Consider the following 26,811-nt stretch of genomic DNA (forward strand, 5'->3'; position numbering starts at 1 on the left):
TTACCCCACCCCCTCCATGCCCCATACCCCACCCCCTCCATGCCCCTTACCCCACCCCCCTCATGCCCCTTACCCCACCCCATCCATGCCCCTTACCCCACCCCCTCCATGCCCCTTACCCCGACCCCCCTCCACTGCCCCTTACCCCACCCCATCCATGCCCCTTACCCCACCCCATCCATGCCCCTTATCCCCACCCCCTCCATGCCCCTTACCCCACCCCTCCTCCGCCCCTTACCCCACCCCCTTTGCCCTTACCCCACACCCCTCCATGCCCCTTACCCCATCCCCTCCATGCCCCTTACCCCACCCCTCCTCCGCCCCTTACCCTACCACCCCCTTTGCCCCTTACCCCACCCCCTCCATGCCCCTTACCCCATCCCCTCCATGCCCCTTACCCCACCCCTCCATGCCCCTTACCCCATCCCCTCCATGCCCCCTTATCCCATCCCCTCCATGCCCCTTACCCCGATCCCCTCCATGCCCCTTACCCCATCCCCTCCATGCCCCTTACCCCACCCCCTCCATGCGCCCTTACCCCACCCCCTCCATGCCCCTTACCCCCACCCCCTCCTCTGTCCCTTACCCCATTAGTCAAGCATGATTTCCCTTTCATATATCCATGCTGACTTGGACTTATCCTTTTATGTGTGTCTAATCTTGTGTAAGAAGGACTGCAGAGTGCTGGTTCACTTTCACAATCTTGTGTAAGATGGACTGCACATGCTGGTTTATATTCACAATCTTGTGTAAGATGGACTGCAGATGCTAGTTCACATTCACAGCTTGTGTAAGATGGACTGCACATGCTGGTTTAGATTTAGATTTTTTTTTAGATTTAGAGAAACAGGCCCTTCGGCCACCACATGTCCGCGCCGCACAGCCGATCCCCGCACATTAACACTATCCTACACCCACTAGGGACAATTTTTACATATTACCCAGTCAATTAACCTACATACCTGTACGTCTTTGGAGTGTGGGAGGAAACCGAATATCTCGGAGAAAACCCGGGGAGAACGTGCAAACTCCGTGCAGACAGCGCCCGTAGTCAGGATCGAACCTGAGTCTCCAGCGCTGCATTCGCTGTAAGGCAGCAACTCTACTACCGCTGCGCCACCGTGCCGCCACCGTGGTTCACATTCAAGGTCTTGTCCCTGTTTAGTTGATTTAAGGAGGAGTGGCCACTATGTGATTGAATGATTCATTAAGATGGAGGGGAATGAGGAGTATGAGCTGAGGGACTGGCTCTGAGGGGTGAGGTGCTAATTGGCTTGACAGACTGGGGAACCCCTGGAACATGATGGCAGGTGGTGGAATCTGTAGAATCACAATAACTGCTGCAGGAACGCTGTGGGTCAGGCAGCATCTGTGGAGGCAGAGGCTTGGTTGACGTTGGAGTTGGGAGAGGAGATGATGTGGGGTCCCGCCCAGAACCATCGACAACCCAGGGATTCCTCCATGCCTCGCTGGCTCCTCCAGCTCTTTATTTGTTATTCTATTTGCTGTATCATAGGGCACAGGAACCGATTCAAAGATGTGCACGTTCAGCGGGTAGAGCCGCTGCCTCACAGCGCCAGAGACCCGGGTTTGATTCCTGGCCCTCCGCGTGGATTCGGTGGGACCTGGGGCCTATTTCCATACTGTCCTTCAATCTATTGCAAGGGACATTGAGTCACAGAGTCATACAGCGTGGAAACATGCTCCTTCCACCTACAGTCTATCCCTCCTCTAGCTTCACATTTTGTGCCTTTTGTCTTCCTCCCATCTCTGGCCTGTGTGCACCCATCTGCCACTCACCTACATCCACCTATCGCTTGCCAGGCTTTGTCCCAGCTTTCTTCCCCCACTACAATGTCTGAAGAAGAGTCCCGACCCCGAAACATCACCCCTGTCCAGAGATGCTGCCTGACTCGCTGAGATCCTCCAGCACTTTGTCTCTTTATTCTAAATCTAGAGGGCATATGCGTTTAGTGAGAGGAGAGACTCGTGAGTCATAGAGTGAAACAACGTGGAAACTGGCTCGTCTGCCCAACATGCTCCATCCACAATAATATGGGTGTTTGACCCACATCCCCGTAACCTGCCCTGTGCATAAATGTTTGGGAATGGCAGGCGGGGGAGTGGGAGGTGGGCAGAGGGTTAGTGGTGCTGTGGACGGAGTGTGGGCACTGCCAGTGATGTGCTGCCTGTTTTGCAGGGAGGATGACGTTGCCAATGTTGCTGCTGCCACTGGCCATGTTGGACGTGATGGTCAGTTGGGTGCTGAGTGGGGCACTGCAGTTGTGGGGGTTGGGGCTGCTGGTGCAGCTCTGGCTGTGGGGAGTGGTGCGTCTAGCTGTGCTATCCACCTGCCTGTGGCCACTGGGCCGTCTGGGGGCCAGCCGCCTAGCCGAGCCGTGGCCAGCACTGGCCACCTGCTGCCTGCTGCTACCCACCTACGCCAGCCTGGCACTGGCCGCGGGCTACACCCACACCGAGCTCCTGCACGCCCCCCTCACCACCCCGCCTGCCCCTTACCTACCTGATCACCGCCTTGGGGCTAGTGGTGGTCCAGCGCTTCCTGCCCCAGAACGAGGGCTCCGACACCGGGGCCGGACGCACGCCTCCGTCTCCAGACTGCTGTCCTGTCTGCGGCCGGATCTCAGACGCTTCCTCCTTGTGGCCGTCTTCGTGGTCCTGTCCTCGGCTGGTGAGCATGGAGGGGGGCGTCAGCGTGTGGGGAGGGGAGTCTCGGGGGAGGGGCATCTGTGGAGGGCGTTGGGGGAGGGGCATCTGTGTGGCGGGGGAGGGGCATCTGTGGAGGGGAGGGCATCTGGGAGGAGGGCGTCTGGGAGGGCATCTGGGGGAAGAGGAGGGGCATCTGGGGGATGGGGAGGGGCGTCTGGGGGATGGGGAGGGGCATCTGGGGGTAGGGGGAGGGGCGTCCTGGGGAGGGGGGAGAGGTGTCTGTGTCTGGGGAGGGGCGTCGCTGGGGGAGGGGAGGGGCATCAGGGGGTTGGGGAGGGGGGTCTGTCGGAGAGGGAGGGGGCGTCTGGGGGAGGGGAGGGGCATCTGGGGTTCGGGAGGGGCGTCTGGGGAGGGGGGAGAGGTGTCTGTGTCTGGGGAGGGGCGTCGGGGAGAGGGAGGGGTCGTCTGGGGAGGGGAGGGGCTTCTGGGGGTTGGGGAGGGGCGTCTGGGGGAGAGGGAGGGGCATCTGCAATCTGGGGAGGTGCGTCTGGGGAGGGGGAGGGGCGTCTGCGTCTGGTGAGAGTGGCGTCTGGGGAGGGGCATCTGGTGCACATCATCATCGGGGACGTATGCGTCTGGGGGAGGGGCGTCTGGGGGAGTGGGGAGGGGTGTCTGGGGAGGTGCGTCTGGGTGCACATCTCATCGGGGACGTATGCGTCTGGGGGAGGGGTGTCTGTGGAGGGGGAGGGACGTCTGGGGAGGTGCGTCTGGGTGCACATCATCATCGGGAATGACTGGGGGAGGGGCCGTCTGCGGAGGGGGAGGGGCGTCTGGGGAGGTGCGTCTGGTGTGCACATCATCATCGGGGACGTATGCGTCTGGGGAGGGGCGTCTGGGGGAGGGGGAGGGGTGTCTGGGGAGGTGCGTCTGGGTGCACATCATCATCGGGGACGTATGCGTCTGGGGGGAGGGGCGTCTGGTTGCACATCATCATCGGTCGTCTTCGTCTGGGGCAACAATCTCTGGGCGAGTGTGAGTGTCTGGGGAGTATGTGTCTCTGGGGAGTGTTGGGAGGAGAGTGTGGGCTGGGACACTGACCGCTGCCCTTCCCCCAGGGGAGATGGCCGTACCCTACTACTCCGGCCGGCTGACCGACAGGGTGACGAGTGGGGAAGGAGCGACGGCCTTTTCCAGCATCATCCTCACTATGGCCGCCTTCAGCGTCGGAAGGTACGGGCGCTAGTGCAATGCAGAGGGGGTGGGGCATGATGACAGGTGGGCCTTCCCCAGCCCCCACGGTCTCCTCCCCCACCCCCCACAGGTCTCCTTCCCCACCCCCACGGTCTCCTCCCCCACCCCCACGGTCTCCCTCCCCCACCCCCACAGTCTCCTCCGCCACCCCCACGGTCTCCTCCCCCACCCCCACGGTCCTCCACCCCCACGGTCCTCCTCCCCACCCCCCACGGTCTCCTTCCCCACCCCCACGGTCTCCTCCCCCACCTCCCACGGTCTCCTTCTCCCAGGGTCTCCTCCCCCACCCCCCACGGTCTCCTACCCCACCCCTTCGGTCTCCTCCCCCACCCCCACGGTCTCCTCCCCACCCCCCACGGTCTCCTCCCCCACCCCCACGGTCTCCTCCCCCCACCCCCACTGTCTCCTCCCCCACCCCCACGGGTCTCCTCCCCCACCCCCCACGGTCTCCTCCCCACGGTCTCCTCCCCCACCCCCACGGTCTCCTCCCCCACCCCCACGATCTCCTCCCCCACCGCCACGGTCTCCTCCCCCACCCCCACGGTCTCCTCCCCCCACCCCCACGGTCTCCTCCCCCACCCCCACGATCTCCTCCCCTACCCCCACGGTCACCACCCCCACGGTCTCCTCCCCCACCCCCCACGGTCTCCTCCCCCACCCCCACGGTCTCTCCCCCACTCCCACGGTCTCCTCCCCTCACCCCCACCCCCACGGTCTCCTCCTCCACTCCACGGTCTCCACCCCCACGGTTTCCTCCCCCACCCCCACGGTCTCCTTCCCCACCCCCTACGGTCTCCTCCCCCACCCCCACGGTCTCCTTCCCCACCCCCACGGTCTCCTTCCCCATGGTCTTCTTCCCCACCCCCACGGTCCCCCCGTTCCCACAGTTTTCCCCCCCTCCCCCCCAGGTCCCACCACAGGTCACTCGTCTTCACCGCACCCTCTCTGATCCACAAACCCTCCCTCTCTGACCCACACCCCCTCCCTCATCACTCCGACCCCCCTCCCCCTCACTACCCTCCATGAGTCCCTCCCTCACCACTGTGACCCCCCTCCCTCACCACTCCCTCCATGACCCCCCTCCCTCACCACTCTGTGGCCCCCCTCCCTCACCACTGTGACCCCCCTCCCTCACCACTACCTCTATGACCCCCCCTCCCTCACCGCTCCCTCTATGACCCCCCCACCCTCACCACTCCCTCTATGACCCCCCTCCTCTCACATACTCCCTCTGCGACCCCCCCTCATCACTCTGACCCCCCTCCCTCACTACCCTCCATGAGTCCCCTCTCTCACCACTGTGACCCCTCTCCCTCACCACTCCCTCTGTGACCCCCTCCCTCACCACTCCCTCTATGACCCCCCTCCCTCACCACTCCCTCTGTGGCCCCCCTCCCTCACTACTCCCTCTATGACCCCCCCCTCCATCACCACTCCCTCTGTGACCCCCCCTCCCTCACTACTCCCTCTATGACCCCCTCCCTCACCTCTCTATGACCTTCCCCCATCTCCTCTGGCCTTTGCTCCTGTCTCACACAGCGCTGTGATGGAGTTCATCTGCGACTGGATCTACAACACGACAATGACTGGGATTCACACCCGCATTCAGAGCTCCCTCTTCAGATCTGTGGTGCGCCAGGAGATCGAAAATTTCGACACTGAGCACACAGGTAGGATGCCCCATCTCTCAGTGAGGGCAGGTAGAGTGAGCGGGGGGTATGGGAAGTGACATCGACTCTCAGGGAGGGTGAGATGTGGAGAGAGCGAATGGATCGCTGGGGAAACGATACTGAATAAAGTAGCAACCTGTGAGAGGGAGTGAAGGGGAGAGGGAGGGAGTGAAGAGGAGAGGGAGGGAGTGAAGGGGAGAGGGAGAGGGAGGGGGGAAAAGGCACATGGGGAGAGGGTGGAGGAGGGAAGGGAGATAGGTGGAGAGAGATAGAGAGAGGGGAAAGGAAGAACGAGGGAGGGAGAGAGATTGAACGAAGCAAGGGGAAAGAAGGGGAGGAACAGGAAACAAGAGAAAGAGGTAGAGAGAGGGGAAATGGAAGAGGGGAGGAAGGAGGGAGTGGGAGGAAAAGTCAGATGGAGGATCATTCTCATACGTTCCTCCTGAGACAGTGGGATCAAGTGCTAGTTGAGGATTTGTAAAGAGACCTGCCCAAGATGGATGGCACTGTGGCGCAGCGGTACAGTTACTGCTTCACAGTGCCGGAGACCCGGGTTTGATTCTGACTATGGGCGCTGTCTGTACGGAGTTTGCACGTTCTCCCCGTGACCGCATGGGTTTTCTCTGAGATCTTCGGTTTCCTCCCACATTCCAAAGACATACAGGGTTGTCGGTTATTTGGCTTCGTATAAATGTATATTGCTCCTGGTGTGTGCAGGATAGTGTGAATGTGCAGAGATCACTGGTCAGTGCGGGCTCGGTGGGCCGAAGGGCCTGTTTCCGCGCTGTATCTCCAAACTGAAACTGAACTAGGGCATCTCCTTCATAGAGTGAGGGGCCGAATGCATGGCTCAGGAGATCTCAGAATGACAGAGGTGTAAAAACTGGAAAGAGCCCCTTCGGCCCACCTTGTCCATGATATACTGGGCTAGTCCCATTGCCCACATTTGGTCCATATCCCGCCACTTGTCCATATATCTGCCCAAATGCCATTGAAAGTTTATAATTGTATCCACTTCTACAGCTTCCACTGGCAACTCATTCCATAAGGATTAGTCTGAGTGAAAAAATTGCCCCTGAGGTATCTCTTAAATCTCTCCCCTGTCACCTTAAACCTATGTCTTCTAGTTTTATAATCCTCTCTCCTGGGAAAAAGACTGAGTGTTGTCTTTATCCATGATCTGTACACCTCAGTAAGGACATCCCTCAGTCTCCAATCTGCCAAAGGAAAAAGTGTGAGCCTGCCCAACCCGTGCCTAGAACTCAATCGCACGAGCCCAGGCAGCATCATATAACATATAACATATAACAACTACAGCATGGAAACAGGCCTGTCCGGCCCTACCAGTCCACGCCGACCATTCTCCCTGACCTAGTCTCATCTACCTGCACTCAGACCATAACCCTCCAATCCCCTCCTATCCATATACCTATCCAATTTACTCTTAAATAATAAAATCGAGCCAGCCTCCACCACTTCCACCGGAAGCCCATTCCATACAGCCACAACCCTCTGAGTAAAGAAGTTCCCCCTCATGTTACCCCTAAACCTTTGTCCCTCAATTCTGAAGCTATGTCCCCTTGTTGGAATCTTCCCCACTCTCAAAGGGAAAAGCCTACCCACGTCAACTCTGTCCATCCCTCTCAAAATTTTAAAAACCTCTATCAAGTCCCCCCTCAACCTTCTACGCTCCAAAGAATAAAGACCCAACCTGTTCAACCTCTCTCTGTAGCCTAAGTGCTGAAACCCAGGCAACATTCTAGTAAATCTCCTCTGTACCCTCTCCATTTTGTCGACATCCTTCCTATAATTTGGCGACCAGAACTGCACACCATACTCCAGATTCGGCCTCACCAATGCCCTGTACAATTTCAACATTACATCCCAACTTCTATACTCGATGCTCTGATTTATAAAGGCAAGCATACCAAACGCCTTCTTCACCACCCTATCCACATGAGATTACACCTTCAGGGAACAATGCACAGTTATTCCCAGATCCCTCTGTTCCACTGCATTCCTCAATTCCCTACCATTTACCCTGTACGTCCTATTTTGATTTGTCCTACCAAAATGCAGCACCTCACACTTATCAGCATTAAACTCCATCTGCCATCTTTCAGCCCACCCTTCCAAAAGGCCCAAGTCTCTCTGTAGACTTTGAAAATCTACCTCACTATCAACTACTCCACCTATCTTAGTATCATCTGCATATTTACTAATCCAATTTGCCACACCATCATCCAGATCATTAATGTAAATGACAAACAACAGTGGACCCAACACAGATCCTTGGGGCACTCCACTAGACACTGGCCTCCAACCTGACATACAATTGTCAACCGTTACCCTCTGGTATCTCCCATTCAGCCATTGTTGAATCCATCTTGCAACCTCACTATTAATACCCAACGATTTAACCTTCTTAATCAACCTTCCATGTGGAACCTTGTCAAATGCCTTACTGAAGTCCATATAGACAACATCCACAGCCTTGCCCTTATCAATTTCCCTGGTAACCTCTTCAAAAAATTCAAGAAGATTAGTCAAACATGACCTTCCAGGCACAAATCCATGTTGACTGTTTCTAATCAGGCCTTGATTATCCAAATAATTATATATATTGTCCCTAAGTATCTTTCCCATTAATTTTCCCACCACAGACGTCAAACTAATAGGTCTATAATTGCTAGGTTTACTTTTAGAACCTTTTTCACCCTTTCAGTAGCAAAGAAAGCAAATTCAAAGCCCTCATTTATTTCAAGAGGGCTTGTATCCAAAAACAGAGATGTGATGCTGAGGATCTATAAGGTGCTGGTGAGGCTGCATTTGAATATTGTGAGCAATTTTGGGCACATTATCTGAGGAAGGATGTGCTGGCTCTGGAGAGGATCCAGAGGAGGTTTACGAGAATGATCCCAGGAATGAGTGGGTTAACATATGATGAGCGTTTGTCGGCACTGGGCCTGTACTCGCTGGAGGCAGAGATAGATAGATTCTTGATTAGTACGGGTGTCAGAGGTTATGGGGAGAAGGCAGGAGAATGGGGTTAGGAGGGAGAGATAGATCAGTCATGATTGAATAGCGGAGTAGACTTGATGGGCCGAATGGCCTAATTCTACCCCTATCACTTATGGCCGTATGACCTTTACAACGTAATGACATCCTTTAAGTATCTGGCAGACTAGAACAAGTGCGGTCTCACCAGCCCCTGCCCCGTAGACTTTAGAAATACAACACGGAAACAGGCCCTTTTGTCCACAAGTCTGTGATGACCAACAATCACCAACACACACTGGGGACAATTTCACTACTTTCCAAAGCCAAGTAACCTACAAACTTGCACAACTTTGGAGTTGGGAGACAACGGGAGTACCCAGAGAAAGTCAATGCGGTGATGGGGAGAAGGTGCAAACTCTGTACAGGTATCACCCGTAGTCAGGATGGAACCAGGGTCTCAGGTGCTGTGAGGAGTAGCTCTACCCCTTGTACAGTTGCACCATGATAATCCAACTAGATACGCTGCCCAATGAAGGCAAGTGTGCAACAGGGCGAACTCCTCACCATGCCCACCAACGATACTGGTGCAGTCTGGCATGCCCACCATTTGAGGATCTCCCCCTCTCTTCCCTCCCCCTCCTCTCCCCCCCCCCCCCCCTCCTCTCTCCCTCCCTCTCTGTCTATTACCAGGTGACATCACGTCTCGCGTCACCACGGACACCAACACGATGAGCGAGTCGCTGACGGAGCAGCTGAGCCTGTTGATGTGGTACCTGACCAGGGCCCTGTGTCTACTGCTCTTCATGCTCAGCCTGTCCCAACGTCTCTCCCTCTGCACCCTCGTCTTCATCCCCTACATCATCATCCTGCCAGAGTTCGTTTCACAGTTCTACCAGGTGCGTTCATCACAGCCCGGAGTACAATCCCCATTGCCCACACTCCCCTCCCACCTCACCCCCCATTGCCCACACTCCCCTCCCACCTCACCCTCCATTGCCCACACTCCCCTCCCACCTCACCCTCCACTGCCCACACTGCCCTTCCACCTCACCCCCTTCACCCCACCTCACCCCCCATTGCCCACACTCCCCTCCCACCTCACCCCCCATTGCCCACACTCCCCTCCCACCTCATCCTCCACTGCCCACACTGCCCTTCCACCTCACCCCCTTCACCCACCTCACCCCCCATTGCCCACATTCTCCCCCCACCTTACCCCCTTCACCCCACCTCACCCCCATTGCCCACACTCCCCTTCCACCTCACCCCCTTCACCCCACCTCACCCCCATTGCCCACACTCCCCTCCCACCTCACCCTCCACTGCCCACACTCCCCTCCCACCTCCCCCCCCTCCCCCATTGCCCACACTCCCCTCCCACCTCTCCCCCATTGCCCACACTCCCCTCCCACCTCACCCCCCATTGCCCACACTCCCCTCCCACCTCACCCTCCACTGCCCACACTGCCCTTCCACCTCACCCCCTTCACCCCACCTCACCCCCATTGCCCACACTCCCCTCCCACCTCACCCCCTTCACCCCACCTCACCCCCCATTGCCCACACTCCCCTCCCACCTCACCCCCTTCACCCCACCTCACCCCCATTGCCCACAATCCCCTCCCACCTCACTCATTTCACCCCCCATTCCCTACACTCCCCTCCCTCCTCACTCCCCTTCACCCCACTTCACTCCTCATTACCCATCCAACCTCAACCTCCAACCTCACTCCCCATTACCTCCACTCCCCTCGCCTTCCCATTGCCCACCAACAATCTCTCCCCGCCTTCCCCATTCCCCACCCTCACCCTCCCCATTCCCCATCCTCTCCCTCCCCATTCCCCCCCTCACCCTCCCCATTCCCCAACCTCCCTCCCCATTCCCCACCCTCCCCATTCCCCACCCTCCCTCCCCATTTCCCACCCTCCCTCCCCATTCCGCACCCTCCCTCCCCATTCCCCACTCTCCCTCCCCAATCCCCACCCTCCCTCCCCAATCCCCACCCTCCCCATTCCCCACACCCCCTCCCCATTCCCCGCCCCCTCCCCATTCCCCACCCTCCCTCCCCATTCCCCACACCCCCTCCCCATTCCCCACCCTCCCTCCCCATTCCCCACCCTCCCTCCCCATTCCCCACTCTCCCTCCCCAAACCCCACTCTGCACATTCCCCACCCTCCCTCCCCATTCCCCACCCCCTCAACATTCCTCACCCCCTCCCCATTCCCCACCCCCTCCCCATTCCCCTCACCTCCTCCCCATTCCCCTCACCCCCTCCCCATTCCCCACCCCCTCAACATTCCCCTCACCCCCACCCTCCCCAATCCCTGTCCCCACTGACCCCGTCATCTCCGCGCACTGACGTTCTTCTCCGTGTGCGCAGGGCCTGGTGGCCGACGTGCAGACGTCTCTGGCCAAGGCGAACGACGTGGCGACGGAGACGTTGTCGGCCATGCGGACGGTGCGCAGCTTCGCCAACGAGGAGGGCGAGTGCGCACGGTACGGGCAGCGGCTGGACGTCACCTACCACCTCAACAAGAAGGAGGCAGCGCTGTACGCCGTGTACATGTGGACCAGCAGCGTGAGCAACAGCGGGGGGCAAGGAGGGAGGGTCGTGAGGGGGGCTGTGTCACTGGCAGAGCAGGTGGGCGAAGTAACGCTCTGGCAGCCGAAAGGTGCAGGTGGGGGATCGGGGGGGGGGGGGATGAAGGGGGTGGAGTGTGGGAGAATGGGGAGGATGGGGATGAAAGGGGTTGCCAGAGGAAGGGGGTGGTGCAGGAGAATGGGGAGGGATGGGGATGGCGTTGCCACAGGAAGGGGGAGGGGAGGGGAGGCTAGAAGAGATGGTGGGTGCAGGGGTGCTCTGGGAGGTCGGGTGGGGGGGGTGAAGGGTGGTTCTCTGGGGTTAGGGTGAGGCGGATGGGGGAAGGTTGAGCGGTGGGGTATGATGGCTCGAGTGGTGGGGTATGAGGGTGTGTTGGGGGGTGAGGGGGAGGTCGGTGGGTAAGGGGTCATTCTCTAGGGTGGGGGTGATCCTGTGTTTCAGCGGGTGAAGGGGGGTGGGGGAGTGACTGTGTTTCAGTGGGTGAGGGGGGTGGGGGTGAATCCGTGTATTTCAGCGGGTGGGGGTGATTCCGTGTGTTTGAGCGGGTAGCGGGAAGTCGGGCTGTGGGGGGTGAGGGGTAATTCTCGGGGGGTGATGGGAGATTGGGGGTGTGGGGTGTTTTACTGGGGCTGAGGGGGAAGTCGGGCTGTGGGGGGTGAGGGGTGTATCGGGTGGGGGGAGTTTGGGGGGTGAGGGGTGTTTCACTGGGGTGGGGGGGAGGTCGGGCTGTGGGGGGTGAGGGGTGTCTCTGGGGTTGGGGTGGTCGGACTGTGGGGGTCTCTGGGGTGGGGGTGTGTGGGGGTGAGGGGTCTCTGGGGTTGGGGTGGTCGGGCTGTGGGGGGTGTCTCTGTGGGGGGGGGGTGGCCGGGCTGGTGCCCGGTGCGACCTCTCATGGTACTGCTGTTGCCCCCTACAGCTGTCAGGGCTGCTGCTGAAGGTGTGTGTGCTGTGCTACGGGGGGCTGCTGGTGGCCGAGGGCAGCCTCAGCAGTGGGGGTCTTGTCTCCTTCATCCTCTACCAGCTGCAGTTCACCTCCGCCGTCGAGGTGAGTGTGGGGGGGGGTCACAGACCCAGACCCCCCGAGCCAGATCCTCGGACACCCGCTCCACCCCACCCGGCAACTCCCCGGTAACCGGACACCCATCCCTCTGCCGGCAACCAGACACCCAACCCCCCAGCAACTGGACCCCTGACCCCGCTGGCAACACCTCGGCAACCACCCCCCACTGCAACCAGACGCCCATCCCCCATGGCAACTGGACCCCTGACCCCGCTGGCAACACCTCGGCAACCACCCCCCACTGCAACCAGACACCCATCCCTCATGGCAACTGGACCCCTGACCCCGCTCGCAACACCTCGGCAACCACCCCCCACTGCAACCAGACGCCCATCCCCCATGGCAACTGGACCCCTGACCCCGCTGGCAACACCTCGGCAACCACCCCCCACGGCAACCAGACGCCCATCCCCCATGGCAACTGGACCCCTGACCCCGCTGGCAACACCTCGGCAACCACCCCCCACACCGGCAACCAGACGCCCATCCCCCATGGCAACTGGACCCCTGACCCCGCTGGCAACACCTCGGCAACCACCCCCCACGGCAACCAGACGCCCATCCCCCATGGCAACTGGACCCCTGACCCCGCTGGCAACACCTCGGCAAACGGACACCCGTCAACTAAACGCCCGTCCCCCCGACAACCAGACGTCCATCTCCCCGGCAACTGCACCTCTGACCCCGCTGACAACACCTCGGCAACCGGACACCCGTTCCCGCAGCAACCAGACGCCCGTTCCCCCGTCAACCATACGCCCGTTCTCCCGGCAACCAGACGCCCTTTCCCCCGGCAACCATACGCCCGTCCCTCCGGCAAGCATACGCCCATCACCCCTGGCAACTGCACCCCTGACCCCGCTGGCAACACCTCGGCAAGCGGATACCCATTCCCCGGCAACCAGATGCCCATTCCCTATGGCAACCAGACGCCCTCTCCACGGCAACCAAACGCCCTTCCCCACCGGCAACTGGACCCATGACCCCACTGGCAACACCTCGGCAACCATCCCCACACCGGCAACCGGACGCCCGTCCCCCCGGCAACCAGACGCTCGTCCCCCCCGTCAACTAGACGCCCATCCCCCCGGCAACTGGACACCTGACCCGGCAGGCAAACCCCCGGCAACCAGATGCCTATCTCCCCGGCAACCAGACGCCCGTCCCCCGGCAACCAGACGCCCGTCCCCCAGCAACCACCTGGTCACCCGTCCATCCTGCAACCTCCCGGCAACCATCCCCCAAACCGGCAACCAGACACCCATCTCCTCAGCAACTGGACCCCTGACCCCGCTGGCGACATCTCGGCAACCAGACGCCCTCTTCCCTGGCAACCAGGCCCCCCCACCCCCCCCGGCATCCACCCGGTCACCTATCCACCCGGCAACTGTACACTCACCCGCCAGGCTACACCCCGGCAAACTGACACCTGTACCCTGGCTCCCGCCCTCTCTGCTCCATTAGCACGTCTCAATGTGTACGGCTGTGTGCGTGACACTGAGCTGTCCCATGTGCCCCGGCAGACCCTGCTCCGTTTCTACCCTCAAGTGAAGAAGGCGGTCGGGGCCTCGGAGAAGGTGTTTGAGTACATGGACCGCCCGCAAGCCCTGGACCTTCAGGGAACCCTGGCCCCAGCTACACTGGGCGCACACATCCAGTTCCGCAACGTTACCTTCGCCTACCCCAATCAATCTGACACCACTGTGCTGAAGGTAAGCACCCTAGGGCCGGAGGGGTGGGTGGGGGGGTGGGCCGGAGGGGTGGGGGTGGGGGGTGGGAGGGGGGGGTGGGCCGAATGGGTGGGGGTGGGGGTGGGGGGTGGGCCGGAGCAGCGCTGCGCCTTACATGACGTAGACCAGGCTCGACTGTGCATCAGAAACCAGGCAGCATCTCTGGAGAGAAGGAACGGGTGGCGTTTCGGGACAAGACCCTTCTTCAGACCGAGCATCAGCAGAGAGGGAAACTAGATGGCCACAACGGTCCATGGTCAAGAGGTGATAACCAAGGGATACAAACAGTGGAACCAGTAGGATGACCAGTAGGGGTGGGGAAGGAACAGAGAGAGAGAACGCAAGGGTTACTTGCAATTAGAGAAATCAATATTCATTCCCCTGGGTTGTCAGCTGCCAAGCACAACATCAGGTATGTAGGTTAATTGGCTGGGTAAATGTAAAAATTGTCCCTAGTGGGTGTAGGATAGTGTTAATGTACGGGGATCGCTGGGCGGCACGGACTTGGAGGGCCGAAAAGGCCTGTTTCCGGCTGTAGATATATGATATGATATGATATCAGATGGAAACATAGAAAATAGGTGCAGGAGGAAGCCATTCGGCCCTTTGAGCCAGCACCGCCATTCATTGTGGTCATGGCTGATCGTCCACAATCAGTAACCCGTGCCTGCCTTCTCCCCATATCCCTTGATTCCACTAGCCCCTAGAGCTCTATCTAACTCTCTCTTAAATTCATCCAGTGATTTCACCCCTACTGCCCTCTGTGGCAGAAAATTCCACAAATTCTCAACTCTCTGGGTGAAAAAGATTAAAACAATCACCTCCGTTTTAAATGGCCTCCCCGTTATTCTCAGACTGTGGCCCCTGGTTCTGGACCCCCCAACATTGGGAACATTTTTCCTGCATCTAGCTTGTCCAGTCCTTTTACAATTTTATATGTTTCTATAAGATCCCCTCTCACCCTTCTAAACTCCAGTGAATACAAGGCAAGTCTTTTCAATCTTTCCTCATATGACAGTCCCGCCATCCCAGGGATCAATCTTATGAACCTATGCTGCACTGCCTCAATTACAAGGATGTCCTTCCTCAAATTAGGAGACCAAAACTGTACACAATACTCCAGACGTGGCCCTACCCAACTGCAGAAGAACCTCTTTACTCCTATACTGAAACCCAATGTTATGAACGCCAACATTCCATTAGCTTTCTTCACTGCCTGCTGTACCTGCACGCCAACTTTCAGTGACAGGTGTTCAAGGACACCCAGGTCTCGCTACACCTCCCCCTTACCTAACCTGACACCATTGAGATAATAATCTGCCTCCTTGTTTTTGCCGTGAAAGTGGATAACCTCACATTTATCTATATTATACTGCATCTGCCACGCATCTGCCCACTCACTCAACCTGTCCAGGTCACCCTGCAACCTCCAAACATCCTCTTCACAGTTTACACTGCCACCCAGCTTTGTGTCATCCGCAAACTTGCTAGTGATACTTCTCATTCCCTCTTCCAAATCATTAATATATATGATAAACAGTTGCGGCCCCAACACCGAGCCTTGCGGCACTCCACTCGCCACTGCCTGCCATTCTGAAAAGGACCCGTTTACTCCTACTCTTTGCTTCCTGCCTGCCAACCAATTCTCTATCCATGTCAACACCCTACCCCCAATACCATGTGCTCTAATTTAGGCACCAGGCTTTCTGAAAGTCTAGATACACCACATCCACTGCCTCCCCTTCATCCATTTTACTTGTCACATCCTCAAAAAATTCCAGAAGATTAGTCATGCATGAGTTCCCTTTCATGCTGACTTAGACTTATCCTTTTACTGCTATCCCAATGCACCGTTATTACCTCTTTAATAATTGACTCCAGTATCTTCCCCGCCACTGAAGTCAGGCTAACTGGTCTGTAATTCACCGCCTCCCCCCTCCATCTCCCCCTCCTCCTTTCCCCACCCCCTGCCATCCCTCCACCCCTCCTCCATTCCACCCTCATTTCATCTTCCCTGCCTTCTCTGTCCTCCTTCCTCCTCTCTCTCCTTCCCTTCCCCCTCTCTCCCTTCTCCTCCCAACCTTCCCCTCCCTCCATCCTCACCCAACCCCTTCCGCTCCCCAAACTCTTCACCCTCCTTCCCTCCACCTCCTCCTTGCCCCGGCCCTCCCACCCCCAGTGCCCGCTCTCACCCCGAGCCCAAGTCGGGGGTGATGTGAAGTTTGACCGGTAACGAGACGAGGCGTTGTGTGTTTGCAGGACGTGTCGTTCGAGGTGCGGGCCGGGGAGGTGACCGCCCTGGTGGGACCCTCGGGAGGGGGAAAGACCACCTGCGTCAGCCTCCTGCAGCGCTTCTACCGGCCTCAGTCCGGCGACATCCTGCTGGACGGGCGGCCCATCGAGGACTACGAGCACAAGTACTACCATAACAAGGTCAGGGGGCACAGGGCACTGAGGGTCAAGGCACTGAAGGTCAGGGGGCACTGAGGGGCAGGGCACTAAAGGTCAGGGGACACTGAGAGTCAGGGCACTGAAGGTCAGGGGGCACTGAGTGTCAGGGCACTGAAGGTCAGGGCATTGAAGGTCAGGGCACTGAAGGTCATGGGGCAGTGAGGGTCAGGGCACTGAAGGTCAGGAGGCAGTGAGGGTCAGGGAGCAGTGAAGGTCAGGGCACTGAAGGTCAAGGCACTGTCAGGGGGCACTGAAGGTCAAGGCACTGTCAGGGGGCACTGAAGGTCAGGGGGCAGTGAGGGTCAGGGGGCAGTGAGGGTCAGGGCATTGAAGGTCAGGGGGCAGTGAGGGTCAGGAGGAAGTGAGGGTCAGGGGGCAGTGAGGTTCAGGGCACTGAAGATCAGGGGGCAGAGAGGATCAGGGGCAGTGAGGGTCAGGGGCAGTGAGGGTCAGGGGGCAGTGAGGGTCAGGGGGCAGTGAGGGTCAGGCAGTGTCAGGGGCAGTGAGGGTCACGGGCAGTGAGGGTCAGGGGGCAGTAAGGGCCAGGAGGCAGTGAGGGTCAGGGGGCAGTGAGAGTCAGGGGCTGTGAGGGTCAGGGGCAGTGAGGGTCAGGGGGCAGTGAGGGTCAGGGGGCAGTGAGAGTCAGGGGCAGTGAGGGTCAGGGGGCAGTGAGGGTCGGGCAGTGAGAGTCAGGGGCAGTGAGGGTCAGGGGGCAGTGAGGGTCAGGGGGTTGAGGGTCGGCACTGATGATCAGGGGGCAGTGAGGGTCAGGGCACTGAAGGTCAGGGGGCACTGAGGGGCTGAGGGTCAGGGGGCACTGAGGGTCAGGGCACTGAAGGTCAGGGGGCAGTGAGGATCAGGGGCAGTGAGAGGTCATTCACACCAGGACATTATGATTGGGGGGGTTAGGAAACTGATGGGGTCACTGGACAGGACACCATGTGGGGTAGTCACACTGGGACAGAGGACCCAGTGAGGGTGTGTGTCAGGGGACAATGAAGGGAGGGGTCGGGTCACTCTGGCCAGTGGGGTCACTCTGGGACAATGAGAGTTTACTCTGGGACAGTGGAGTCTGGAACTCACTGCCTGGGGTGGTGGTGGAGGCGGGAACACTCACAACGTTGAAGAGGCATTTGGATGGGCACTTTAAATGCTACAACATTCAGGGCTACGGTCCAAATGCGGGAAAATGGGATTAAAATTAGACTTTGTTTGGTAACGGGCGGCGCGGACACGATGGGCCGAAGGGCCTCTTTCTGTGCTGTAGGACTCTATGACTCTAGTGGGGGCACTGGTGAGTGGTGGGGAGTTCCTCTAGCCAGTGGGTGGTCACAGTGGGCAGTGGGGATCACTCTGGGACAGTGGAGCCAGGTGACTGGCCAGTGGGGGTGGTCACTGGGCCAGTGAAGGGTCACTCTGGGCCAGTGGGCTGAGCATCTCCGCGGCTGGCTATTGTACAGGTGGTGTTGGTGAGCCAGGAGCCGGAGCTGTTCGATCGTCCGGTGAGGGACAACATCGCCTACGGTGTGGGGGCCACGTCCAGCCCGGCCACCGTCCAGGCAGCGCAGCGTGCCGCTGCCCACGGATTCATCACTGAGCTGAAGGACGGATACAGCACCGGTGAGAGAGGGGTGGGGAGAGGGAACAGGAGGTGGGAAAAGGAGCGGGAGAGACAGGGAGGGGGAGAGAGGGGAGCAGGACGGATTGGGAGAGGGGAGCAGGACAGAAAGGGAGGAGGAGGTAAAGGGATGGTGGGTCAGGGGTGAGAGGGAGGGGCACCCTGGCAATGGAGGAGGCCCAGGGCAGAAAGGTCAGTGTGGGTAGGCACAGAAAGCTGGAGTAACTCAGCGGGTCGGGCAGCATCTCTGGAGAAAAATCCGCAACTTGAGAGGGAGAAGGTTAAATCGGAAGTGTCAGTGTTGCAGTTGAACAAAGGGGACTATGAAGGCATGAGAGGGGAGCTGACCAAGGTTGACTGGAAAGGGATCCTAGCAGGAATGACGGTGGAACAGCAATGGCAGGAATTTCTGGGCATAATCCGGAAGATGCAGGATCATTTCATTCCAAAGCGAAAGAAAGATTCTAAGGGGAGTAGGAGGTAACCGTGGCTGACAAGGGATGGAATAAAACTAAAAGAAAAGATGTATAACACAGCAAAGAGTAGCGGGAAGCCAGAGGATTGGGAAACTTTCAAATGACTAATAATAATAATAATAATGCATTTTATTTATATAGCGCTTTTCATATACTCAAAGACGCTTTACAGAGATTTAGAGAACATAGGGAAATGAATAAATAGATAAATAAGTAAACGAACAGAGAAAGGAGACAGAAGGTGAGGTGACCTTCAGTGGTTGAAGGCAGTACTGAACAGGTGAGACTTCAGCGATGTTTTGAATGTGGTGAGTGTGGAGGAGTCTCTAACGGTTTGGGGTAGTGAGTTCCATAGGGTGGGAGCAGCGATGGAGAAAGCCCTGTCCCCCCAGGATCTGAGTTTGGTCCGGATGTGGGGGGATAGGAGATTGGCAGCAGCAGAGCGGAGGGTGCAGGTGGGAGTGTGCCTGTGGAGGAGGTCGGTCAGGTAGGATGGGGCCAGGTTATGGAGGGCTTTGTAGGTCATGAGGAGGATTTTGTACTGGATTCTCTGGAGGATGGGGAGCCAGTGGAGTTTGTAAAGGACGGGGGTGATATGGTCACGGATCGGGGTGTGGGTGAGTAGACGGGCAGCGGAGTTTTGAATGTATTGAAGTTTACTGATGATTTTTGAGGGTGCGCCATAGAGGAGGCTGTTGCAGTAGTCCAGACGGGAGGTGATGAAGGCGTGGATGAGGGTTTCTGCAGCTGTGGAGGAGAGGGATGGACGGAGACGGGCAATGTTTTTGAGGTGGAAGAAGGCTGTCTTTGTGATGTGTTTGATGTGTTTGTCGAAGGAGAGGGTTTGATCAAAGATGATTCCAAGATTCCGGATGTGAGGGGAGGTGGATACTGGGAGACCATCAATGTTGAGGATGAAGTTTTGGGTGGATTTGGTGAGCATTTTTGGATCAATGATGATGATTTCAGATTTGTTGCAATTGAGTTTGAGGAAATTTGATTGAAGCCAAGATTTTATTTCAGTGATGCAGTTTGTCAGTGTAGAGTGTGTGGTGGGAGAGATTGACTTGGTGGAGATGAGGAGCTGGATATCATCGGCGAAGCAGTGGAAGTTGAGACCATGACGGCGGGTTAATTGACCAAGGGGGAACAGGTAGAGGATGAAGAGGAGGGGGCCAAGGACTGAGCCTTGGGGGACACCTTGGGGGAGGGGAGCGGTGGGGGATTTACAGTTGTTAATGGAGATGAACTGGTATCTGTCAGAGAGGTAAGATTTGAACCAGGATAGGGCTGTGCCGGTGATGTTAAGGGAGGTTTCAAGTCGGGTGAGGAAAATGGAGTGATTTATGGTGTCAAAGGCGGCGCTGAGGTCAAGTAGGATGAGGATGTTGAGGTTGCCAGCGTCGGAGGAGAGGAGAATGTCGTTTGTGATTTTGAGGACTACAGAAGTTAAGAAGTGTAGGAAAATAACTGCAGGTACTGGTACAAATCGAAGGTATCACAAAATGCTGGAGTAACTCAGCAGGTCAGGCAGCATCTAGGAGAGAGGGAATGGATGACGTTTCGAATCGAGACCCTTCTTCAGACTGATGTCAGGGGGGTGGGACAAAGAAAGGATATAGGTGGAGACCGAAGGTAAGATAACGGGCAATGCGGGCTGAAAAGATGAAGTACGAGGGGAAGCTGGCCAGTAAAGAAGGACAGTAAAAGCTTCTTTAGATATGTTAAGAGAAAAAGAGTAGCAAAGTCAAATGTGGGTCCCTTGAAGGCAGGAAATGGCAGAAGAGTTGAACAGGTACTTCCGATCTGTCTTCACTAAGGAAGACACAAACAATCGCCCAGATGTACTAGAGGACAGAGGATCCAGGGGGATAGAGGAACTCAAAGAAATTTGCATTAGGCGAGAAATAGTATTGGGTGCACTGGTGAGACTGAAGGTTGATAAATCCCCAGGGCCTGATGGTCTGCATCCCAGCGTACTCAGGGAGGTGGCTCTAGAAATAGTGGACGCATTGGTGATCATTTTCCAGTGTTCAATGGATTCGGGATCAGTTCCTGTGGATTGGAGGGTAGCTAATGTTATCCCACTTTTCAAGAAAGGAGCGAGAGTGAAAACGGGGAATTTACAGACCAGTTAGCCCGACATCAGTGGTGGGGAAGATGCTGGAGTCAATTTCTAAAGAGGTACTAGCGGTGCATTTGGATAGCAGTATAAGTCCAAGTCAGCATGGATTTATGAAGGGGAAATCATGCTTGACTAATCTTCTGGAATTTTTTGAGGATGTGGCAAGTAAAATGGACTGTAGTGTATCTAGACTTTCAGAAAGCCTTTGATAAGGTCCCACACGGGAGATTGGTGACTAAAATTAGAGCACATGGTATTGGGGGTAGGGTGTTGACATGGATAGAGAGTTGGTTGGCAGACAGGAAGCAAAGAGTAGGAGTAAATGGGTCCTTTTCAGAATGGCAGGCAGTGGCGAGTGGAGTGCCGCAAATGTCCGTAACTGTTTACCATATATATTAATGATTTTGATGAAGGAATTAGAAGTAACATTAGCAAGTTTGCAGATGACATAAAGCTGGATGGCAGTGTGAACTGTGAGGAGGATGTTAGGAGGTTGCAGGGTGACCTGGACAGGTTGAGTGAGTGGGCAGATGCGTGGCAGATGCAGTATAATGTAGATAAATGTGAGGTTATCCACTTTGGCGGCAAAAACAAGGAGGCTGATTATTATCGCAATGGTGTCAGGTTAGGTAAGGGGGAAGTGCAGAGAGACCTGGGTGTCCTTGTACACCAGTCACTGACTCGCACAGCTATCTGGACTACACTTCTTCCCACCCCTGCAAAAAGTCCCCTGCAAAAAGTCTATCCCCTACTCCCAATTCCTCCGTCTAAAACGGGATGAGGTGTTTCACACTAGGGCTTCCGAGATGTCCTCGTTCTTCAGGAAACGGGGCTTCCCCTCCATTATAGATGAGGCTCTCACTAGGGTCTCTTCCACATCCCGCAGCTCCGCTCTTGCTCCCCCTCCCCCCACTCGCAACAAGGACAGAATCCCCCTCGTTCTCACCTTCCACCCCACCAGCCAGCGTATCCAACAAATCACCCTCCAACATTTCCATCACCTACAACGGGACCCCACCACTGGCCACATCTTCCTATCCCCTCCCCTTTCTGCGTTCTGCAGAGACCGTTCCCTCCGTAACTCCCTGGTCCACTCGTCCCTTCCTACCCAAACCACCCCATCCCCGGGCACTTTCCCCTGCAACCGCACGAGATTCAACACCTGTCCCTTTACCTCCCCCCTCAACTCCATCCAAGGACCCAAACAGTCTTTCCAGGTGAGACAAAGGTTCACCTGCACCTCCTCCAACCTTATCTATTGCATCCGCTGCTCTAGATGTCAACTTATTTACATCGGCGAAACCAAGCGCAGGCTCGGCAATCGCTTCGCTGAACACCTGCGCTCGGTCCGCATTAACCAAACTGATCTCCCGGTGGCCGAGCACTTCAACTCCCCCTCCCATTCCCAGTCTGACCTTTCTGTCATGGGCCTCCTCCAGTGCCATAGTGAGGCCCACCGGAAATTGGAGGAACAGCACCTCATATTTCGCCTGTGGAGCATTTTGTGAAGCATTTTGTGAATAAACTGAAAGTTGTCGTGCAGGTACAGCAGGCAGTGAAGAAAGCTAATGGAATGTTGGCCTTCAACACAAGAGGGTTTCAGTATAGGAGTAAAGAGGTTCTTCTGCAATTGTACAGGGCCCTGGTAAGACCACATCTGGAGTAATGTGTACAGTTTTGGTCTCCTAATTTGAGGAAGGACATCCTTGTAATTGAGGCAGTGCAGCGTAGGTTCACGAGATTGATCCCTGGGATGGTGGGACTGTCATATGAGAAAAGATTGAAAAGACGAGGCTTGTATTCACTGAAGTTTAGAAGGATGAGAGGGGATCTTATAGAGACATATAAAATTATAAAAGGACTGAACAAGCTAGATGCAGGGAAAATATTCCCAATGTTGGGGGAGTCCAGAACCAGAACAGTTTTAGAATGAAGGGGAGGCCATTTAAAACAGGTGAGATGGAACTTTTTCAGCTAGAGAGTTGTGAATTTGTGGAATTCTCTGCCACAGAGGGTAGCTGAGGCCAAATCACTGGATGGATTTAAGAGAGAGTTAGATAGAGCTCTGGGGGCTAGTGGCATCAAAGGATATGGGGAGAAGGCAGGCACGGGATACTGATTGTGGATGATCAGCCATGATTACAATGAATGGTCGTGCTGGCTGGAAGGGCCGAATGGCCTCCTCCTGCACCTATTGTCTATGTTTCTAAAAGGTATAATGAGAGGGCTTGAGGGGAGAGGGTGAATGAGTGGAGTATGGGGACTGGGGGGAGCAGGGTTGGAGAGGGGACGTGTGAAGATGAGGGGAGAGGGTTTGTTGAGGACGGACAGGGGGTGGGAGTGAGTGGGCAGAGGATAGTTGAGGGCATGGGGGTGAGCAGCAGAGAGTCAGATGGAGCAGAGACAATGGGGAGTGGGTTGTGGAGGTGAGGGAGAGGCAGGACAAATGGAGGGGAAGTGAAAGAGGAGGGAGGAGAGGGTGAGCGCAGGGCTGAGCAGCAGATAGACAATAGGTGCAGGAGGAGGCCATTCTGCCCTTCGAGCCAGCACCGCCATTCAATGTGATCATGGCTGATCATTCACAATCAGTACCCCGCTCCTGCCCTCTCCCCATACCCCCTAACTCCGGTATCATTAAGAGCTCTAACTCTCTCTTGAAAGCATCTAGAGAATTGGCCTCCAAAGATGGGGGTAGGGCGAGTGAGGAAGGAGGGGAGGGCTCCAGTGGTGGAGGGACCATTGAGGGAGGAGAGACCCAGACACGTTGGTGCTGCCCCACCCCCAACTGTGTGGTGGAACCTCTGGCCCAATCCCCACCTGGCTCCTCGCTATCCTCACTCACTCACTCTCTCTCTCTCTCTCTCTCTCGCCAGACGCGGGGCAGAAGGGGGGGAATCTGTCGGGGGGGCAGAAGCAGCGCGTGGCCATCGCCCGAGCCCTGATCCGACACCCAAGGGTGCTCATCCTGGACGATGCGACAAGCAGCCTGGACAGTGAGACCGCACACTTGGTGAGTGGCCGAGCGTAGTCACCCCCACACCACGTCTCCATGAGTAGAGTCACCCCCCCGTGAGGTCAGTCACCATGTATACAATCACAGTGACTACAGTCACCATGTATACAGTCACAGTGAGTACAGTCACAGTGAGTACAGTCACAGTGAGTACAGTCACAGTGAGCACAGTCACAGTGAGCACAGTCACCATGTATACAGTCACCATGTGTACAGTCACTGTGAGCACAGTCACCATGTGTACAGTCAGTGAGTACAGTCACAGTGAGTACAGTCACAGTGAGTACAGTCACTGTGAGTACAGTCACAGTGAGTACAGTCACCATGTGTACAGTCTCAGTGAGTACAGTCACCATGTGTACAGTCACTGTGAGCACAGTCACCATGTATACAGTCACAGTGAGTACAGTCACCATGTGTACAGTCACATAGTCACCATGTCTACAGTCAGCCTTCAGTCGCCCAGCTCCCTGCCGACCAGAGAGAGTGGGATGCACTTACCCTTCTTCCACCAGCCCCTCCCCATCCTTCCCCTACCTGTTGCTGTTCCTCCCCTCTCCCTCTTCCCCCACCCTTTCCCCCTCCCCCCCTCCACTAACTCTGCGCTCTTTGCTGCTGCAGATTCACGAGTCGGTGTTGGGCGGTGACCGGGATAGCGCCGTGTTGGTAATCACGCACCGGCCAAGTACCATGGAATGGGCGGACCGGGTGGTGGTGCTGGAGAAGGGCGTGGTGGTGGAGATGGGGCCGCGCCGGGAGCTGGAGACACGGGGCAGCAGATACCACCGGCTGCTGCACAGTCAGGGCAGGGGCCCGGGCACAGAGAGCGGCACAGAGAGCGGCCCACCAGCGGCAGCCGAGACCAAGCAGTGAACAGGTGGTACCGGGGCCACCAGGAGCTGCGACATGTGTCAGACTGGTGACACGAGGGATGGGGGGGGGGGTGGGGGGTGACCGGCGGTGCCGGGAGTCGTGACGGACTGCACCGGGCAGGACGTGCACGCCGCCCTGGTGAGGGATGAACAGGTCATAGCGCTGGTCTGGTGGGTTTGTTGTACAGAGTGTGGTGTATATTGAATAAAGAGTTTGCGTTTCCACTGCAAGGTCTGCGATCATTGACATTCCCGGTGCACATTCACCCACTCCCGCCACTCGGACCCGATGGATTGTCCGCCGCACAAACTGCGCTGAGCCAAGCTGGTCCCACACAACCCAAGCCGCCTCTCAACACCCTTCATCTCCCTCCGAGATGCAGGGAGGCGTGTCATGTACGGGCTACTCCTCCACACCCTGCACTTCCTCACCCTCGTCCACCGTTTAGTTTAGAGATACAGGCCCTTTCGACCCACCAGGTCCGCGTCCACCAGCGATCCCCGCACACTAACACTCTTATACCCACTAGGGACGGTTTTTACATTAACCAAGCCAATTGACCTACAAACCTGTACGCCCATGGAGAGCGGGAGGAAACCCACGCAAGTCACGGGGAGAATGTACAAACTCCGTACAGACAGCACTCGTAGTCAGGATGGAACCCGGGTCTCCGGCACTGCATTCGCTGTAAAGGACGAGTGGACCAGGGAGTTACAGAGGGAACTTCAATATCCCGCAGCTCCGCTCTTGCTCCCCCTCTCCCATTTGTAACAAGGACAGGATCCCCCTCGTTCTCACCTTCCACCCCACCAGCCAGCGTATCCAACAAATCATCCTCCAACATTTCCATCACCTACAACGGGACCCCACTACTGGCCACATCTTCCCATCCCCTTCCCTCTCTGCGTTGTGCAGAGACTGTTCCCTCCGTAACTCCCTGGTCCACTCGTCCCTACCCAAACCACCCCATCCCCAGGCACTTTCCCCTGCAACCGCAGGAGATGCAACACCTGTCCCTTTACCTCCACCCTCAACTCCATCCAAGGACCCAAACAGTCTTTCCAGGTGAGACAGAGGTTCACCTGCACCTCCTCCAACCTCATCTATTGCATCCGCTGCTCTAGATGTCAACTTCTTTACATTGGCGAAACCAAACGCAGGCTCGGCGAACGTTTCGCTCAACGCCTTTGCTCAGTCCGCCTTAACCAACCTGATCTCCCGGTGGCTGAGCACTTTAACTCCCCTGCCCACTCCCAGTCTGACCTTTCTGTCATGGTCCTCCTCCAGTGCCATAGTGAGGCCCACCGCAAATTGGAGGAACAGCACCTCATATTTCGCTTGGGCAGTTTGCAGCCCAGTGGTATGAACATCGACTTCTCCAACTTTAGATAGTTCCTCTGTCCCTCTCTTCCCCGTCCCAGATCTCCCACTGTCTTCCTGTCTCCACCTATATCCTTCCTTTGTCCTACCCCCCCGCCCTGACATCAGTCTGAAGAAGGGTCTCGACCCGAAACGTCACCCATTCCTTCTCTCCCGAGATGCTGCCTGACCCGCTGAGTTACTCCAGCATTTTGTGAATAAAAACCTTCGAATGGTACCAGCATCTGCAGTTATTTTCTTATAATACAATAGTGGCTTCTGTATCTACAATGCACTCGACCCCCGCGGCGACCAGCGTTCACGGATGGCCTCCAAAGTCCCCGTGGACACCGTGTGTTCCCTCTCCAGGGACAGGCGAGGCGCGGAAGAGGGGTAGGCAGCAGACTCTGGTGTGTGACTCTGGCCTGGACCCGCTGCCTGGACCCACGAATGGCCATCTTGGCCAGGCCCAGGAGCAGACCGACAGGGAGATCCCACCCTCCCGATCGACCCTCCCCACTCCCTGCCTTTTGCCTAAATACTCCCGGTTCTACAGGACCGAATGCGATGTCATATTGCACAAGGCCTGGACCATCGGCAACCGGACACGTTTATCCTGGACCCATTCCGCCGCCAGAGCAGGTTTATACCACAGCGCACCCGGAGCAGGGTTATCCCGCAGCGCATCCTGAGCAGGATTATCCCGGGAGAGCACCCGGATCAGGTTTATCCCGGGAGCACACCCGGAGCAGGTTTATCCCGCAGCGCACCCGGAGCAGGTCTATCCCGCAGCGCACCCGGAGCAGGTCTATCCCGCAGCGCACCCAGAGCAGGTCTATCCCGCAGCGCACCCGGAGCAGGTTTATCCCGCAGCGCACCCAGAGCAGGATTATCCTACAGCGCATCCTGAG

General features: G+C 57.0%; 1 protein-coding gene and 1 pseudogene across 2 annotated transcripts in view; both read left to right on the plus strand.

Annotated features, from left to right (window-relative positions):
- The window catches only part of LOC144603211 (major histocompatibility complex class I-related protein 1-like), a 1,020,820-nt pseudogene that overhangs the window by 46,161 nt on the left and 947,848 nt on the right, over nucleotides 1-26,811 (plus strand). The gene's annotated exons all lie outside the window — the stretch shown is intronic.
- LOC144603210 (antigen peptide transporter 1-like) lies at nucleotides 1,924-24,753 on the plus strand. Its single transcript, XM_078416400.1, is given in 13 exon segments — nucleotides 1,924-2,505; nucleotides 2,507-2,594; nucleotides 2,597-2,692; nucleotides 3,786-3,900; nucleotides 5,461-5,591; nucleotides 9,282-9,487; nucleotides 10,974-11,171; nucleotides 12,112-12,240; nucleotides 13,779-13,967; nucleotides 16,245-16,418; nucleotides 17,897-18,056; nucleotides 23,529-23,665; nucleotides 24,290-24,753. Coding segments are annotated over 13 exon segments (2,175 nt in total). The 5' UTR covers nucleotides 1,924-2,205; the 3' UTR covers nucleotides 24,542-24,753.

The sequence above is a fragment of the Rhinoraja longicauda genome, chromosome 19 (assembly GCF_053455715.1).
Source record: "Rhinoraja longicauda isolate Sanriku21f chromosome 19, sRhiLon1.1, whole genome shotgun sequence".
In the NCBI taxonomy this organism is placed as follows: Eukaryota; Metazoa; Chordata; class Chondrichthyes; order Rajiformes; family Arhynchobatidae; genus Rhinoraja; species Rhinoraja longicauda.